The following is an 18,603-nucleotide window of genomic DNA, read 5'->3' as shown; positions in this document are numbered from 1 at the left end:
TTGGTCTCCCCATTTCTCTCTTCCTCTGAAAATCCTTTGCCCCTCAGTTCAGATTCTTTGTCTTATACACACATGTACGCAGGGTCCCTTCCATTATGAAATAGGGAAAGTGATACTTACAAGACCACAGTAGGGATGACATATCACCTGGTAGGCTCTGGATAAATGTAGCTGCCATTATTATTATTATTATTATTATTATTATTATTATTAAACATTGTCATTTAGCTTTAGAAACAGACCTTATTCCCTAAGATTACTGCCTTTTTAGTAGTATTATTAAACACTGCCATCTGGCTTCAGAAATAGACCTTGTTTTCTGAGATCACTGCTATACAGCATTCTATTGTTTTTAAACACTAAGTGGATGACCTTGAAATAGTCATGGAAACTGAATGTATCCTGATTATAGTCTAGGTTGTCGTGGTAATCAAATACAATAAACACAATTAATCTGGCACCTATTTAATGATATGCATAATTATTATTGTGCCATATGGTAATTAGATGTAAGTGCTAAGCTGTTCATGTAAATGATGTTAATCAGAGTTCCTTTTACCCAGCTAAAACAAACATGAGGAGGGTGGCAGTAGGAGGAGTCAGATTGTTTTTCTGTGGCAGCATGCAGTGTTCCTGAGAACCTGTCAGGTTCAGTAAGAACCAGTCTGGGTCACCCGTTGGCTGTGGGCCCTGGAGTTTCCCCAGTGTTTGCTGGAGCCACAAGGAGCCAGCCCAGTTGACTGGCAGCAGCCGAGGAAACAGGCTTGCTGCCAGTTCCCAGATGCTCCATGGAGACCGGCATGGCCCCGAGGCAGGTGACCTGGTGCCTGGGTCAGCCTGCTCAGGAATCTGCGGAGCTTCTGCTCTGCAAGTGCACGCATACAAGCACCACACTTTCTAAAATCCATTGCAGCTGCCTGTATTTTCACTGCTTGGTGAATGCAAATTTCAGTAGTAGCATGTAGCTGTTAGGAGTTGTACTACATCACTAGTTTTTACTCATAAGTTTTTGGATCTTTTTGGTTTTTCCAATTTGTTTAATGTTTACTTTTTTTCTGACTATGAATGCAATCCATGCTCACTGCATAAAATACGTAAAAGCATAAAGAATAAAATTATTAAAATAGCCCATAATCTCATCACCTAATGACAGTCACTATTAACATTTAATGTGTTTTATTCTTATTTCTCTGTATAATTTTTAGGATACTGTGATCACTTTGTATATATAATTTTAAATATATCCTGCTTGGGACGCCCAGGTGGCTCAGGGGTTGAGCATCTGCCTTTGGCCCAGAGTGTGATCCCGAGGTCCCCGGATCGAGTCCCACATCGGGCTCCCCACATGGAGCCTGCTTCTCCCTCTGCCTGTGTCTCTGCCTCCCTCTCTGTGTCTCTCATGAATAAATAAATAAAATCTTTAAATATATATATATATATATATATATATATATATATCCTGCTTTATACATTTAACATTATTACCTAAGAATTGGTGCTGTTAGTAAACAGTGTATAATGTCTGTTTACTATTTTATTTTCTTGGAAGTTTTTTTTAAGATTTTATTTATTCATGAGAGGCACAGAGAGAGAGGCAGAAAATAGAAAAGCAGGCTCCACGCAGGGAACCTGATGTGGGACTCGATCCCAGGACTCCAGGATCACGCCCTGGATGGAAGGCAGACACTCAACCGCTGAGTCACTAAGACATCCCTCTTGGAAGTTTTTATTTTATTTTATTTTATTTAAAGATTTTTATTTATTTATTCTTGAGAGAAAGAGAGAGGCAGAGACACAGGCAGAGGGAGAAGCAGGCTCCATCCTGGGAGCCTGACGTTGGACTCGATCTCAGGTTTCCAGGATCACGCTCTGGGCCTAAGTCAGGCGCTAAATCACTGAGCCACCAGGCTGCCCTTCTTGGACGTTTTAAATGCAGTTTTCTTCATTGGGTAAAAAAAAATTCAAATGTTTTAGCCTATTGTTCTCAGAACATTACTTATTAGCAAGACAAATTCAGTCTAGAAAAACAGCTAAAAATAGTACAAAGGAAGTTAAGAATTCCGATAAAGCATCTTTAATATCTGAGATCCAACACTTCTTAGAGATTTTTCTTTAATGTTTTGGTAGGTCACAGTGAGTTGAATCCTTTTAAAAAAAAAAAAAAAACTGTCTTCCCTGGTTTACTTTTAAGTAGCCATGTGTGTGCCAGTTTAAAATATTCTCAAAACTAAAAACTTGCATATCCTTTGAAATACTCTATTTCAGCTTTTCATTCAATCCGGTTTGTCATCCTACCGCCTTATGATATTTATGAGATTAAAAGCATTAACTCTGAAATTAGATTAGTTTGAGGTCCTGCCTCTACCCCCATCATCAACCTTGACCAAATTATCCTATTTCCCCTAGCCTCAGTTCCTCAATGCCTAGCTTAGATGATTTTTAGGCCAGATGATAGATAATTCAGGATAAAAACTAAGAATGGTGGGATCCCTGGGTGGCGCAGCGGTTTAGCGCCTGTCTTTGGCCCAGGGCGTGATCCTGGAGACCCAGGATCGAATCCCACATCCAGCTCCCGGTGCATGGAGCCTGCTTTTCCCTCTGCCTGTGTCTTTGCCTCTCTCTCTCTCTCTCTGTGACTATCATAAATAAATGAAAATTAAAAAAAAAAATTAAAAAAACTAAGAATGGTGCCTGTGACATTGTAAATGTTGGCTCTTACTCTGCAAAGGGATCATGTTGCACTTGCCGTGTTACTGTGTTGTATTAATAAGGTCTAGCACAATTCCAGCTAAGTTAAATTTCTGATCAATTATTCATTAATTTGGGAAATAAAAATACACATACATACATATATATGCGCACACAGTTTTGGATAAGGGGGAAAGTTCCAGGGAAATGTTCCCTTTGCCTATAAGGAAAGGACATATAACTCTGATTACGTCAGTGTCTTCAGAGGGTCCAGTTTTGTTTTGTTTTTAATTTTATTTATTTGTTTGAGAGAGAGGGGGAGAGACAAAGAAAATGAGCGCAGAGGGGAGTGGTGGAGAGGGGCAGAGGGAGAGGGAGAAACAGGCTCCCCACTAATGAGGGAGCCAGTTGTGCGGCTCCATCCCAGGACCATGAGCTGATGACCTGAGCCAAAGGCAGAAGCTTAACCACTTAACCACTTAACCAACTGAGCCACCCAGGTGCCCCTGGAGGGTCCAGTTTTGATCATTAAAGGACATAATAATAATAATAGTGGTTAACCATGCATTTTACATGGTCTCAGAACTGTGCTCAGTGCTGTATATCTCTTATTTCATTGCATTGGGAAACTTAGAGGTAATTACTGTTAGTATACAGATGAGGAAATTGAGGTTCAAAGAAGTTATTCACCTTGTTCCAGTTCACGTAATAAGTGAGCTGGGGTTCAAACATGAGTCATCTGTGTCTGTAGGCCACACCTTTTCTTAAATAGACCAGTATATTTATTTTAATGTTTTATTTTGAAAAAATTTCAAACCTACAGAAAATGTGCAAGGATAGTCCAGTGAACTCCTGTATGATACCCTTCACTGGGATCCACCAATTCTACCAATTTGCCATAGTTGCTCTCTCTTTTTCTAATACATTTTGTGGTTTGTTTTGCTGAATCATATGAGAGTGAATTGCAGACATCATGATTCTTTGATCCTAGCCACTTACTTGAGTGTATGTCTCTTTAAAAAAAATAGACATTCTCAAATAAAATCTTAAAAAAAGGGGGGGGGGCAGCCCCAGTGGCTCAGCGGTTTAGCGCCGCCTTTAGTCCAGGGCGTGATCCTGGAGACCTGGAATCGAGTTCCACATTGGGCTCCCTGCATGGAGCCTGCTTCTCCCTCTGCCTGTGTCTCTGCCTCTCTCTCTCTCTCTGTGTCTCTGATGAATAAATAAATAAAATCTTAAAAAAAAAAAATACAAATTCCTAAAAAAAAAAAAAATAGACATTCTCTTATAGGACCACAGTTTAAGCATATTAAGCATATTTAGCATGGCTACATTAATGCATTATCTAATATATTGCCCATATTCAAATTTTTTTTTCAAAAGATTTTATTTATTTATTTGAGAGAGAGAGACAGAGATAGTGAGAGAGAGCAGGAACCAGGAGGAGAGAGAGAAGCACATTCTCCACTGACCAGGGAGCCTGACATAGGGCTCAGTCTCACCACCCAGGATCATGAGCCGAGCCAAAGGCAGCCACTTAACTGACTGAGCCACCCAGGTGCCCCTCCATATTCAAATCTTACCTATGGTTCCAATTCTATCTATATTCCTGATCCAGGACCTAGGCCAGTCTTTGGCTTTCGTGTTTCCTTAGGCTTCTGTAATCTGGAATAGTCATTCAGCTCTCGGTCTTTCATCAGGCCGTGATTTTGACCAGCCTGGTTATTCTGTCAGAAAAAACAAAAAAACAAAAAAACAAAAAAAAAAAACAAGAAACCCCTTGTGGAGGAGAGAAGAGCTAACCTTCATCCCTCATGTGTGTTCCTCAGGTGCTAGAGAGTTGTCTCCCTGCCCCAACAGCCACTCACTGTGTCAGTAGGAAGGGACGGTCATACACTATGTACATTCTTGTGATTGTGTGTTTCTAAGACTTTGCTGAAAAGCACCGTGATTGTAAACGAATTCTCATTATGATTATCATTGTGTGTATTAAAGCTGGTTTCTCTCACTGAGTTACAATTTATAGGTTTTTCTTAATGGTCACATACGTTTTGGTTTCTGTCTCCATTTAGTCTCAAAGAAGATGGAGCAGGAACCCCCTATGACAAGGAGTCAACAGCCATTATAAAGCTGAATAATACAACAGTTCTTTATTTAAAAGAAGTGACAAAGTTCCTGGCTCTTGTTTGCTTTGTCAGAGAGGAAAGCTTTGAAAGAAAAGGTAATTTGTGTGTGTGTGACTTAAGTGCAGCATTTCATTTCAGACTATACTGCTCCTACTGCTTGTTGAATGGGGACAGTCCACAGCATGCCTCTTGAAGCTCCCAGCTTGAGTCCCAGGTCCCCTGGGCTCCTGCCCATGTCTGTCAGGCTTCTGGGATCCTTGAACCAGCCTGCCCTCTAGTGATGCAGCTGCCATGAAGTGGAAATGGCACCAGACAATCCTCCCAGGGGCTCTAGCTTTTTCTTAAAAGCTTGTTACCAGGCTGTAAAGTCTCTTGCCAGGGAGGGCCCAGCAGCCTATAGGGAGGGTCAAGGCCTCCTTCTTGGTCCACTCCTCTGGAAGGTCTTAGGGACCATGTGACCACTTGAGATCCCTGTGTAAAGGAGAGGACTTGTAGAACGTTAAAGCTGGATGTATTTATTTATTTATAAAAAGATTTTATTTATTCATGAGAGACACAGAGAGAGGGGCAGAGACTTAGGCAGAGGGAGAAGCAGGCTCCCTGTGAGACTCGATCCCAGGACCTCAGAATCACTATCTGAGCCAAAGGCAGACACTCAACAACTGAGCCACCCAAGCATCCCATTCTTAACATTTTCTTTAGAGCTTTTCAGACTTTTTCATCTGTAGCTATGTCTCTATCTATATGGGATAATATGATAAATATTACTTTACAACCTTCACTGAATTTATTACAGACATCTTTCTCATTCACTAGGCCTTTTTTCTTACCTTATCATTTAAATAATTGTTAGTTTCTTTTATTATTAAAAATTTATATTGTTTTTAGATTTTAATGTAAATAATCTATGATGGCTTTCCTTACACTGAATATTTGTGTACATATTGGTTATTTCCTTAGGAAAAATTTCAACAAATGGAATTACTTAGGCATGTTTTGGTGGCTTCTAATACGTATGATCAAAATGTCCTTCTGAAAGATGTTATGGGTTTATGCTACTAAGAGTATATAAGTGTGTCCATTTTTCTGTATTATCAATATTGGATATTAGCACTAAAAAAATTATTAAAAACTAATCTTGTTTGAATTTGTATTTCCTTGCTTCTTGGTGAAGTGTGTATTTTTCCTATATTTAATGACTGTTATCAACCAAATTGCCTTTTGTGTTCTTGGCCCTCAAAACTTCTAATTGAGTCTTGTTAATCTTTCACTCCTTAGTTTCATCTTGCTGAAAGTAAGAATAGGCTCCTGGAATTCTGAACATAGACAAGACCATACCTTGTTTCATTCTCTCAATTATAGATGATTTTACGCACACCAAGGAACTATAAAGTGACTTTCTCTCAAAGTCCTCCTACCGGTGTATGGCAGTCAGATTCCTGGACTTGTCCCTACATAGAATCGGTTGTGTACGTTGTGCTTTGTACTGTCATATATGTATTTCCTTGGTTAAAGATATTTCCAGAATTTATATTTGGTGATTAATATTTCGTGTAGATTTTGGAAGCTAAGTAAAATAAAAGTAATACAAATAGTACAACTAGAGCCCCCAAAACATCTAGGTTAGTAGCAGGTCCTAAAATTTAGGGTATGTTAGCATCAACCCAGAGAGCTTGTTTATTTTGAACTGATTTTAGATTTAATAGAAAAGTAGTAAAAATAGTATGTAATTTATACATATTTCTCATCCAATTTCCCAAATCTTAACATCTTATATGCTATAGTTAGTTATGAAAAATAGGGAATCGCTATTGGCATAATACTAATTAATAGTATTAGTAAATTAATTAGTATCCATTAAAAAACCATAGACCTTATTTAGATTTCACCGTTTTTCCAAAAATGCCCTTTTTTCTGTTCTAGGATTCCAAATCGATTTATTTTTTTTCTTTTTATTTTATTTTATTTTATTTATTCATGATAGGCACACAGTGAGAGAGAGAGAGAGGTAGAGACATAGGCAGGGGGAGAAGCAGGCTCCATGCACCCGGAGCCCGACGTGAGATTCGATCCCGGGTCTCCAGGATCGCGCCCTGGGCCAAAGGCAGGCGCCAAACCGCTGCGACACCCAGGGATCCCCCAAATCGATTTAATTGTTATCCCCCCCCCCCAGTGTTCTCCAGTCTCTGACAGTTGTCTTTCATGACCTTGACACTTCTGAGGACTACTGATCAATTATTTTGTAGAGTGTTACCTCCAGTCAGGCTTGTCTGCTGTTTCCACCCAGTTGGAACAAGATTATGCACTTTGACAAGAATGTGTCCTCCTTGGTGCATCATTATCAAGCGGTTCAGGATGCTGATAAGTCTTATTACTGGTGATGTTGACCTTGATTTAGTTAAGGTAACGTCTGCCAGGTTTTATCACTGGAAAGTTCCTCTTTCCCTTTGTAGTTAATAAATGCTTTCAAATGATGTAAAGCCTCTTCCTCCTCACACCTTTGCCCACTAATTTTAACATCCATCTGTGGTTGTGGAAATAAATTGAAACAGGAGTTTATCATGTGGGTCTTTGTAAGGTACTGCTAAACCACCTAGGTGGGATCATCTCTGAGGATAGGCAGATTTGGTAGCATTTACTAAACTAGCTAGAAACCTAGGTATTAGTCTTAATGTTATAACTAGGAAATGACAGATTTAACCCCATCAGGTTAGGGAATCCTGGGTGGCTCAGCAGTTGAACATCTGCCTTTGGCTCAGGGTGTGATCCTGGAGTCCCGGGATTGAGTCCTGTATCAGGCTCCCTACGGGAATGGAGCCTGCTTCTCCCTTTGCCTGCTTCTCCCTCTGCCTTGTGTCTCTGCTTCAATCTCTGTGTCTCTCATGAATGAATAAATAAATAAAGTATTAAAAAAAAAAAAGCCATCATGTTAAACCCATCATGTTAAACTCATGTGCTTTATTTTATTTTTTTTTATTTAAAAAAAAATTTTTTTTTCATTTATTTATGATAGTCACACACACAGAGAGAGAGGCAGAGACATAGGCAGAGGGAGAAGCAGGCTCCATGCACCGGGAGCCTGACATGGGATTCAATCCCCGGTCTCCAGGATCGCGCCCTGGGCCAAAGGCAGGCGCTAAACCGCTGCGCCACCCAGGGATCCCGCTTTTTTATTTTTTTAAAGATTTTATTCAGGAGAGAGAGAGAGAAAGAGAGAGAGGCAGAGACACAGGCAGAGGGAGAAACAGGTTCTATGCAGGGAGCCGGATGTGGGACTCGATCCTGGGACTCAAGGATCATGCCCTGAGCCAAAGGCAGATGCTCAACCACTGAGCCACCCAGGTGTCACCTCATGTGCCTTTTTAAAGTGATTATCTCTATTTGCCTGGGATGGAAGGGCTTCCAAGGACAGGAGATCTTCAGAGCTGATACTGGGAACGTCCTAGGCAAACGGCGAATTGATCACCCTAGGGATTAGGTGGTTGTCACTGAAGGCAAAACTTAATGCTTATAAATGCATAAAATAGTTTGGTTTTGTAGCTTTACTTTTTCCTCTTTTTTAAAGATTTTATTTACTCATAAGAGACAGAGAGAGAGAGGCAGAGGGAGGAGCAGGCTCCATGCAGGGAGCCTGATGTGGGACTTGATCCCAGGGTCTCCAGGATCAGGCCCTTGGCTGAAGGCGGTGCTAAACTGCTGAGCCACCCGGGCTGCCCTACTTTTTCTTCTTTAAAGATTTTTATTTTTAAGTAATCTCTCAACCCAACACGGGCTCAGACTTCCAATCCCAAGATCAAGAGTCGCAGGCTCTTCTTCTAACTGAGCCAGCCAGACGCCCCTGTTTTTGTTGCTTTAATCTCATATTGTAGAGTCCTGTTGGCGCAGATAACGGACCCTTGTTGATGAGCTTTTCCTCATGCTGGGTCTCTGAGTTTTCATTAATGATCTCTGTGACTACTTTGGCAGAAAGGAGAGGATCGAAAGCAGATGTGGAGTTTTCAGCCTTGGCTGCACGTTATAGGTACCTTGGGAAAGGAGGCGCTAAAAAATATGGAAATCTGGGCCCTCCTCCAAACAATTAGAATAGAATTCCTGGGAGAAGGGCCTATGAAATGTTAAATTGTTTTAAGTACCCTGGATGTTTTTATTGTACGGCTAGGGTTGAGAACCACTGAAGCAGAGAAGGATGTGGAACCATCACGTAACTGTGGTGGTGAAGATAGTGTTTGTTCTGTTGGAGTCTCTGTTCTTGAACATTTCAAAAGCTTTTAGTGAAAAGGTTGAAAGAAATGGCAGCCACTTGATATGAATGCTCCCTTTAAAAACCTCAGTTGTGAATTTTTACTTTTAAAACTTCAAATGCAGCAGATAACTGTTAGGTTTTAAATTGTGAAGATGATGGGACGCCTGAGTGGCTCAATGGTTGAGCATCTATCTGCCTTTGGCCCAGGGCATGGAGTCCTGGGGTCAAGTCCCACATCCGGCTCCCTGCATGGAGCCTGCCTCTCCCTCTGCCTGTGTCTCTGCCTCTCTCTCTCTGGGTCTCTCATGAATAAATAAATAAAATCTTTAAAAAAACTGTGAAGATGAGTAAGTTCAGACTTGTCAGGAACTACCAACAGATTATTTCTACAAGTTGACTTTTCACTGAGCCAAAGTTTTTCTAGCTAAACTTTCTTCCTAAGGCAGTTGGTTGCATATATAGGCAAAGGATTTTGAGGTGGTTCTCACATCTTCTATCCATATTCCCACTAAATAAAATCATTTCTTTGTTCCTTGTTTATTTTCTTTTAATTATGTGCTTTGTTTGGAAGGATGGTCTCAAGAAACAAAAATGATAAAGTAGGGAAATGAGACAGGGAAGGTAGAAAAGCCACCCATAGTGGTATCGATGAGTAGATTTATGTTCACTTCCAATAAGAGAATCTCTGAGAAGCTGTGTGGAACAAACTCAGAATCACCCCAGTTGAGTATGGGAAACTGCAACATTTTTTATTTATTTTTATTTTTAGAATTTTATTTAAATTCAATTTGCCAACCTATAGTATAACACCCAGTGCTCATCTCATCACGTGCCCTCCTTAATGCCCATCATCCAGTTACCCTGTCCATCCACCCACCACCCCTTCTGCAACCCTTTGTTTCCCAGAGTTAGGAGTCTCTCATGGTTTGTGAAAGACTGCAACATTTATCTACCTTCCTCCACCATGCCCCTGTTTGAGGGGTGCCTTCAAAATATTCATTCCCATATCCCTGATAGCTGTCTGTGTGTGGTCAAGGCAGTTATGTGGTACCAAAGAAAGCCTTAGACAGAAAATGAATGTTTATTTTTTAAGGCTTTATTTTATTTTAAAGATTTTATTTATTTGAGAGGGAGAGAAAGAGAGCATGAGCAAGGGGAGGGGCAGACTCCTCACAGGGCGGGGAGCCCCACACAGGGCCCAGTTCCAGGTCCCTGATGTCAGGAACCCAGCTGAAGTCAGCCACTCAACCAAGTCGCCCTGGTGCCACAAGATTTTGTTTTTAAGTAATCTCTACACTCAAAATGGGGCTCGAGCTCACAACACTGAGATCAAGAGTCACATGTTCTACTGACTGAGCCAGCCAGGTGCCCGGGGCTTATTTATTTCTTACTACTTTCTCCCTTATTCCAGTAGTCTTGCCTTTAGGATTACCACTTAAGGGTTTTATTGCACTGTGGTCACTGTCACTTCAGAAGCAGCAGAGGGCGCCACTCAGAGAGTTTCCTGCTTCTGGAAGTTGAGCTAGTGTTTCCTCCAGGACACTTGCGGTTATATGACTACTTTGAAGAATTTCACTCGTTGGCTAGAATCCCAGTTCTTTTATTTCCAGGCTTTGGAAGCATCACCTCAGTGGATGGAAATGATTGTTAGGCTAGTTATTCTAATGAATTTAAAGATAGCAAATAGAACCAACTGCCTTATCCTAAGTGGTATAAATATAATGTTGCTCTCAACACTTTTACAAATTAGTGTAATGAAAAATGTACCCAAGGGAGATCCCTGGGTGGCTCAGCGGTTTAGATCCTGCCTTTGGCCCAGGGCCTGATCCTGGAGACCAGGGATCGAGTCCCACATCAGGCTCCCTGCTTGGAGCCTGCTTCTCCCTCTGCCTGTGTCTCTGCCTCTCTCTCTGTCTCTCTCTCCTGTGTGTGTCTCTCTCTCCCTCTCTGTGTCTCTCAGGAATAAATAAATCTTAAAAAAAAAAAAAAGAAAAGAAAAATACACCCAAGATTTGGGATTATCTTTTTTTTTTTTTATTTTTATTTATTTATTCATGAGAGACACACAGAGGCAGAGACATAGGCAGAGGGAGAGGCAGGCTCCATGCAGGGAACCCGATGCGGGACTCTATCCTGGAACTCTGGGATCATGCCCTGGGCCAAAGGCAGACGATCAACCACTGAGCCACCAAGGTGTCCCTGGGATTATCTTTTATTCCATTCCTGTACCAGTAATTTCAGAAAACAACAGAAGATTCTCCTCTACTATTTCTGCATTTAAAATTTACTTAGTATTGAGTGAGTGTCATTGGTCGTTGAACTTCCAAGCTTGAAATTGACCTGAGGTAACTACTACCACTCCAAGGTCAGGGACTTTGCTTTTCCCAGGGCTTCTGACAATGGCTTAAATATAATAGATTTTCAGTAAGTATTGATTGGTTGAATGATGAATATGGGAGCTTTGAGATCTTAGCCACATTTCAAGTCAGGGTCGGCCACCACTCAGTCAATTTAATAATCCCTTTTGAGGAAAAATAATAAACATCCATGGAAGATATGTCTTAATTGTAAGAAATCTTGAATTCTGGGGGCACGTGAGTGGCTCAGTGGTTGGGCATCTGTCTTTGGCTCAGGTTGTGATCCAGGGGTCCTGGGATCGAGTCCCACATCAGGCTCCCCGTATGGAGCTTGCTTCTACCTCTGCTCATGTCTCTGCCTCCCTCTCTGTGTCTCTCATGAATAAATAAATAAAATCTTTAAAAAAAAGAGAGAGAGATCTTGAATTCTAATAGGTCAAAAAATGTGCATTTCAGTTGGTTCTTCAATATTACAGGTCATAGACATCTTTCAAAATGTAGTCTCTCCTCTGGAACCTTTCCTTAGGAAAATGTGGACATTCACGAAACTTTGCATGCAATTCCTGAAGCCCAGCTGCAGAGCTTTGAGGGAAATCTGTGGACCTTCTGTTGAGGCTGCTCTAGTAGCTTGTCCTGATTGACCTGACCATAGCATGACATGACAAGAGAAGATTATTATTTCTGTGTGACATTTCTAACTATTTTGTTTTCTTCCCCAGGGCTTATTGACTATAATTTTCATTGCTTCCGGAAAGCCATCCATGAGGTTTTTGAGGTGAGGATGAAAATGGTGAAATCACGGAAGGTTCAGAATCGGATGCAGAAGAAGAAAGGAGCCACCCCCAATGGGACCCCAAACGTGCTCCTGTAGTGAGGCTTCGCGAGTATCTTTGCAAGTCAGACCTTTTGAGGCTGCTGCCCTGTGTTGCACTAACGGAAGAGGAAAAAGGAGATTGGGACACATGATGTATTTGTTGTAAAAAAAAAAAAAAAAAAAAATCCTGCAACCCTCTTGATCTTTTTTAAATAAAGTGAGCACTTTGAAGCCGAAACTTGTATTTTAACAACGAAGTCAAATCTACTGTAATTTCCTTACACAAATGTAAACTTTTATGGTCTGTAGTCAGAAACTCCGATGTGAGGACTGCCAGGAACTGTATATATTTTGCTCTTTTTCATGTTTTTTTTTTTCTTTGAACTTTGATAAGACAACTTTTCTAAGCTTTTTTCTGTACTTGGTGTCAAGGACATGCATACTGTAGGGTAGTTCAGATCTATATGGCAATCAGAAATCAAAAAAGCAATGCACTGGCAATGATTTTTTTTTTTTTTACAAATTTGGGAATCTTTGCTACTAATTGTTAAGAAAAATCATTTTTCAGTGGAGCTGAGACAGATTGGGGCGGCAAGCTCCAGGAGCAATAAGAACTGTCTCCTGTTTATAACTGGTATAAATGGGAGTTTTGTTGAATAATATTAGCACCAAACTTATCTAAAAATTTCTATAGCTGTGGCAGTACTTCCCTACTGAACAGTTTTTACAAAGCTCTTTACCTCAACACACATCTCTAGAATCATTTTATACAGAGAGGTTATTCCTTTTTGCTGCATTACTGTTCTTTAGAATCTTCGGGACCAGATTTCCAAAATGGTGCCAATCACTGGAGAGAAATAAGAATGTTGCTGAATTTCAGGGTTTCTGGAGGCTTTTCTGTACCTGCCACCACTTAGGCTGAAGTAACATCAGAGGTAACGTGGTTTCCCAAATGTAGGTGATTGGTACCTACAGATTTAAAAATATATATATACAATTTGTATGTTTGGCCGCTGTGAGATGGGTCTGTTGTGCAACATTTAAAATGTTTATTTAGGATCATAACCACAGGGAATGTCTCAGATCTCTCCCAAAGAGCATAATGCTGGTGAGCACATTTGTCACCACTGAGTCTCCTGCTCATCCATGACAGTGTGCCTTGTGGACTCTGCTTGTTCCCACCTTCTGATTGAACTAGAGCTCAGCTTGCCAGCAGCACACTCTGCACAGCTGAAAAGCCATCCTGCAAACCCCTAACAATCGGCAGGAAGAGGACGGCCAGAGGAGGCATTACAGTTAGCTATGTGTTTGTTTCTGTGAAATTCTTCCACTTATATTTACTTTAGACTTTCAGGATATTAAGGGACTCCTAAATCTCCCCTCATCCCAAACCATTCCTAGTAGATAATTCTATGTCCGTCCCAAGGGTCAGTGTCCTAAAGCATACTTGAGAGTGTTAGAAAATAATTTTATGTATGTATTTATTTTTAAGCAGACTCATAAGGAAATCGAAGCTGGTCCTAGCAAAATGTACCAAGTTCCTAAAGCGACTTAACCTTAAAACTATCCTACTTCTGTGTCTTCCTTCCATACTCTCTCCCTCCCTCCCCAAGTCCTATTCCTTTGAGGCTGCTAACTACAATGCAAGATGGTAGCTGATTCAGGTATAAGATTTGAGTCCTCCCAAGGGTCCGTGCATTTTGAAAGGAAATTTCTCAGAATTATTAAGGCGCCCAACTCCCTTCCTCATGATTCCTGCTCAGAAGCCTGGGTGGGTAGGAACCCAGGGTTCCAAAAGAGACTTTTCCTTAATTTCTAGACCTGTATATCCTGTTGGCTCTTTGGATCTTTGCCAACAGGCTTGGTACATATGGGTTATTCTTATAAATTTAATGTTCTAATATTTTTTACACAATCTTTCTTTTTGATTAAGCAAATAAACAATTTTCTAATGTGACTTTATCCTCAAGGTAGAGACACTTGCCTATCTGGTAAATCACACAATACGTAGGTATACATATACATATTATTGTAACCAGGAGGAGCTTCAATTTTTAAGCTGGGTGTATGATGGGTTTTTGTAAAATGTGCCTTAAAAGTCTATTACTTCAGGAGCAAATGATTCTTTGGGGGAAAAGCAAAAAAATAATCCTATGGCATAGGACCTGAGTTCATGGTAGTAAGTGCACTCTTTGATTGATTACACACTAATAACATAGATTACTGCCTCAAACCTGTAAGCATGGCAATGACCTCTTAGTTAAAGACAGATGTAGGAGTTATGTCTAAGTTTTCAATTTTTTTTAAGTCTGTGCTATTGGAATTACAAAATCTATTCCTTTTGCATTTTATTTTTGATATGGAACTTTGCTTACTGCGATGTGTATGGCCATGTTTAGGTCTCAAATCTATGCTATAAATACAAAGCCCAAATACATGGCTACAGTGACTGCTCTGGAACATTCTGACTCATTTTCAAAGGTTGAGAACTTGACCTGTGGGGTTCTAAGGCAATTAGAACTTCTATGTGGAGGTGAGACTGTGAATTACCATCTTTGGTTGTTTTTAGTTATGTAAATTAGCGTGTATGACCAGGGTAGAGTGTTTTTGAAGGAATATAAATTAAAAAAAAAAACAAAAAAACTGGTTGGCCTTCACAGACAGTGTTATTTTGTGAGCATAATATATTTTGGACCCTTAAACATAAAAGGACTAAAAAACACAGCAATATTGTTATATACGGGTTATATGCTAATTCTGTTTGAGACATACTCCAGAAAAACGGCTGAACTGTCTTGATTATTAAAGTATGGTATGCATTTAACTTCTATAGACTGGTTGTAATTTGTAATCAAGCGCAATGTTATGTTTTACTTTAAGCAGTACATTTATAATTGTTAAACCATTGCTTTCAAAGATGTTAACTGCCAACTTAAAAGCATGTGTCATGCTCATGATTTGGTAAGGCCCTTGTTTTATTTCAAGCATATTCGTAACTAATCATTCTGGGACCAGAATATTCTCTTTGGTGAGGTGTAAGTATGATCCTTCCTGTTTGTGGTTGTTTACTGCATGTGAATATCATGGCTTCATTGGCCCTGCTGGGTCCCTTTAGTAAAATGTCCTGATTAACCAGCTTTCATTTTATGGAAATGAGGATAAATCACTCTATTTACACTTTTATTTTTATTATATTTTTAAGCTCTCTTATCTCCAAATTTTTTATGGGAGCATGGTTGTTTAGAACCGTTTTTTTCAGTAAACCTCAGATACTAATTCTTGCTGCTCTGTCCCCTAATCCCTAGCCATCTGGAAATTCTTTTCCAAACAGTCCACCTTATCGATTCTGACTTGCTTAGTAGGATTCCAATCTGTAATGACTTTTACAGATTCTTAGAGTTCCCAGAGAAGACTAGCTTTAGATGTTGTATCATACATGAGGGGCACTGGGGTGGCCTAGTGGTTGAGCATCTGCCTTTGGCTCAGGTTGTGATCCTGGGGTCCTGGGATCAAGTCTCGCATCAGGCTCCCTGCAGGGAGCCTGCTTCTCCCTCTGCCTATGTCTCTGCCTCTCTCTGTGTGTCTCGGATGAATGGATGAATAAAAAATATCTTATATATGAAATTCTGTTTCTGATTGGAAAATCTGGTCTAAAATAATATGTTTTTAAGATTTTTAACGGATAGTGATGTTGAGTTTAGGAGAAAGAAAATGTCTTTAACAGAATTACTTACTAATGCTGTATAATGATTGAGTGCACACATTATGTCAGGCTCATAAGTGCTTTTGCATAAGTTATCTTCAGAAACCCAAGAGGTGGATACTATTATCACTCCTATTTTACAGATCAGGCAACTGAGGGTAGAGAGTTAAAATAACCCAGTCAAGATCACGTAACTAGCAAGACACAAGGCCGGGAGTCTAGCTGGAGAGTCCACCCTCAATACTGCTCTAAGCAGCTGTACCACATGTCCCTTTAAATGCTCTCTCTTTACAGATAGTAAAATGGGGGACTTGAAGTTTAGGATTTACTGCTGCCTGGGATTATGAAGGCTAAAATGCTGGGAAATTTTAAAAGAAATAGCTTTTCTCACATGAGAAGCAGTAAGAGCAGCCTTTTAATGTGCTTCACTCAAGATTATGCCTTCTTCCTAATTCATTACATAACTTGAATATGAAAAATAATATTAAAGTGTTTAAATATCAAAAGAGAATTTAAATACCTTTTCCAGACATTTAGTTTTCTAAGAAGCAAAAGTATATCAAATTCTCAGAAAGTCGAGAGAATTAGTCTTTGATCTTAGCTATATTCAACCTTTTACTTCATTTCTATTATATGCAACCATATTTATATATAAAAAAACAATGATCTGGATTAAAACTCAAACAAATTTTTAAAAAGATTTTATTTATCTGAGAGAGAGAGAGAGCAACAGAGCAATAGTGGGGAGGAGAGGGAGAAGCAGATTCCCTGCTGAGTGGGGAGCCTGATGAGGGGCTCTATCCCTGGACCCCAAGATCATGACCTGAGCCAAAAGCAGAGGGTTAACCAACTAAGCCACCCAGACACCCCCAAAAAGATACATTTCAATCCTAACCTCTCCTTGAGCTGCAGATCCACCTTTAAAATTGCCATTAGCATAATTTTACTGGAATCTTCTATAAGAAATCTAAAATGTCCAAAATTGAACTCCCTTCTTGCTAAATCTTCTCCTTCTGTGGTGGTGTGACTCTGCTTCCTGCAGTCCCTGCCAGAAATGTGGGCCTCCTTCTTAACTCTCCCTTCCAGCTCACTCCATCCAATCAACCATCCAGTTCTTTCAGTTCAGCCTTATAAACATCTATTCAATCAATTCTCTCCATCTCTTTTGCCACTACCCTGGTTTAGACCACCATCTCCTTTTCTATGGATCTCAATAGCATCTTAACTAACATCATTCCACCTCATCCATCCATCTCCATTCTCCACACAAGACCCAGAGTGACCGTTCCAAACCACCACCATTCTGACCATATCACTGCCTTGCTCAACATCTCTCATAGCTCTCCATTATAGATAACAAACTCCTCAGTAAAGTTTGCAAGAACCTGTCTCCCTGGTTCTTACCTCCCTCTCTAGCTGTGGTTCATCTCTCAACAGAGGTGAACCAGCATGCCCCTATAGTGTATGGTAAGTAAGAGGAAACATGAGTCTTTTTTTTTTTTTTTTTCTGGTTTTATTTACTTGAGAGAGTGAGAGAGCAAGAGTATGAGTGGGGAGGAGAGGGAGAAGCAGGCTCCCTGCTGACCAGGACCCTGGGGTCACGACCTGAGTAGAAGGCAGAGGCTTAACCAACTGAGCCACCCAGGCACCCCCATGGAACCATGAATCTTGATTCCTTTCTTTGTCAGTTGTTTTCTAAGGGAAATGATAATGTTTTTTTCATTCATCAGTGACTGATAGGGCACCTATTATATGCCAGACATTGTGCTTAATAAAACAGCTAAAAGGCAGATTCTAGAGATGCAAGGATTTTAGTAATAGAAAATAAAGTACTTTACAGAACTGTAGGAGTTAACTCTTCATGCAATACATTTTAAACTTTTTGTTGTTGTGAGTCACAAAAAATACAACTCACACTGCAAACTATCACATAGTCACACCTATAAAAATTACTTTTTAAAGTTTTTTTTAATTATTAAAGATTTTTAAGTAACCTCTACACCCAATGGGGGGCACAAATTCACAACCCTGAGATCAAGAGTCACACGTTCCACCAACTGAGCCAGCCAAGTGCCCCTTATAAATATTACTTTTATTTTTTATTTTCATTTTTATTTTCTTTAAGTGAGCTCTATGCCCAGGTGGGGCTTGAACTCACAACCCTGAGACCAAAAGTCACATGTTCCATTGCTTGAGCTAGCCAGGTACCCTATAATTATTACTTAAAAAAAAAAATCACAAAGTACTATTCCTTCTACTGCAATGCATTCTAGTATTATTTTCTTTATTTCCTTTTTTAAAAAAGATTTCACAATCCACTAATGGGTCACGACCTGTAATTTGTGAAGCATTGCTGGAGTGAATGAATCCATTGGCCAGATCAAAGCCCAAATCAAGAGTCTGATGCTTAACTGACTGAGCCACCCAGGAACCCCAGTAATTAACCTTACTGGGAGTTTAGGGACTCATAAGTTTGTATCTAAATTCTATGGAACCTTTGTTAATTCAGATGTCATTGGTTTTATCTGGTATCAAGAATCCACAAGTTTTGCCCTTTTGTAGTATTTGAACACTCCAAGAAGCAGGTGGACAAGTCCCTTCCCCATGAAAGGGAGTTGATATAGCTGCTACACTCAGTGTGGAGGAGAGCATTAACTAGTGTCTCGCTGCCT

At 40.1% G+C, this 18,603-nt stretch overlaps 1 protein-coding gene across 1 annotated transcript in view; it reads left to right on the top strand.

The window, feature by feature from the left end:
- The window catches only part of RRAGD (Ras related GTP binding D), a 41,698-nt gene extending 26,642 nt beyond the window's left edge, over positions 1-15,056 (top strand). The window contains exons 6-7 of the mRNA XM_038554725.1: positions 4,761-4,909; positions 12,134-15,056. Coding sequence (XP_038410653.1) covers positions 4,761-4,909; positions 12,134-12,285 — 301 coding nt within the window. The 3' untranslated portion in view covers positions 12,286-15,056. The remainder of the gene's footprint in view (positions 1-4,760; positions 4,910-12,133) is intronic.
- Positions 15,057-18,603: the final 3,547 nt, after the last annotated feature.

This window comes from Canis lupus, chromosome 12 (genome assembly GCF_011100685.1).
Source record: "Canis lupus familiaris isolate Mischka breed German Shepherd chromosome 12, alternate assembly UU_Cfam_GSD_1.0, whole genome shotgun sequence".
In the NCBI taxonomy this organism is placed as follows: Eukaryota; Metazoa; Chordata; class Mammalia; order Carnivora; family Canidae; genus Canis; species Canis lupus.
The sequence above is the reverse complement of the archived record's forward strand: the minus strand, read 5'-3'. Positions and strand labels throughout refer to the sequence as shown.